Source organism: Antrostomus carolinensis, unplaced genomic scaffold (assembly GCF_000700745.2).
Source record: "Antrostomus carolinensis isolate BGI_N321 unplaced genomic scaffold, ASM70074v2 scaffold34349, whole genome shotgun sequence".
Taxonomy (NCBI): domain Eukaryota; kingdom Metazoa; phylum Chordata; class Aves; order Caprimulgiformes; family Caprimulgidae; genus Antrostomus; species Antrostomus carolinensis.
In genome coordinates, this window is record NW_010336999.1 from 1,084 (window position 1) to 1,387 (window position 304).

General features: G+C 68.8%; 1 protein-coding gene across 1 annotated transcript in view; it reads right to left on the bottom strand.

The window, feature by feature from the left end:
- EVI5L (ecotropic viral integration site 5 like) overlaps positions 1 to 304 on the bottom strand; it is a gene marked incomplete at its 3' end in the record, with an annotated part of 10,707 nt that overhangs the window by 1,080 nt on the left and 9,323 nt on the right. Inside the window, exon 15 of the mRNA XM_029086760.1 lies at positions 228 to 304. This exon is cut by the window's right edge and continues 70 nt beyond it. Coding sequence (XP_028942593.1) covers positions 228 to 304 — 77 coding nt within the window. The remainder of the gene's footprint in view (positions 1 to 227) is intronic.

The window sequence follows — 304 nt, forward strand, 5'->3', positions numbered from 1 at the left end:
CTGTCACCCTCCCTGCCCACAGACCCTGTCCCCAATACAGTCCTTGAGGGAGGGGACAGGACTGTCACTCTCCTCAGCTCCCACAGACCCACAGCACCCAGAGCTTGCCCTGGGGGTGCAGGTGTCTAGCACCCATGGACCCAGCACCCCCAGTTCAGTCCCTCCTGTCCCAGCACCCCCAGTTCAGCCCCCCCAGCCCCTGGTCAGGATGTGAGCCGCGCTCCGACCTGTGTCTCCAGCTGCAGCACCCGCTGCCGCAGTGCCCGCAGCTCGGCCTGGGCCTGCGGCTCCCGCCGCCGTGCGG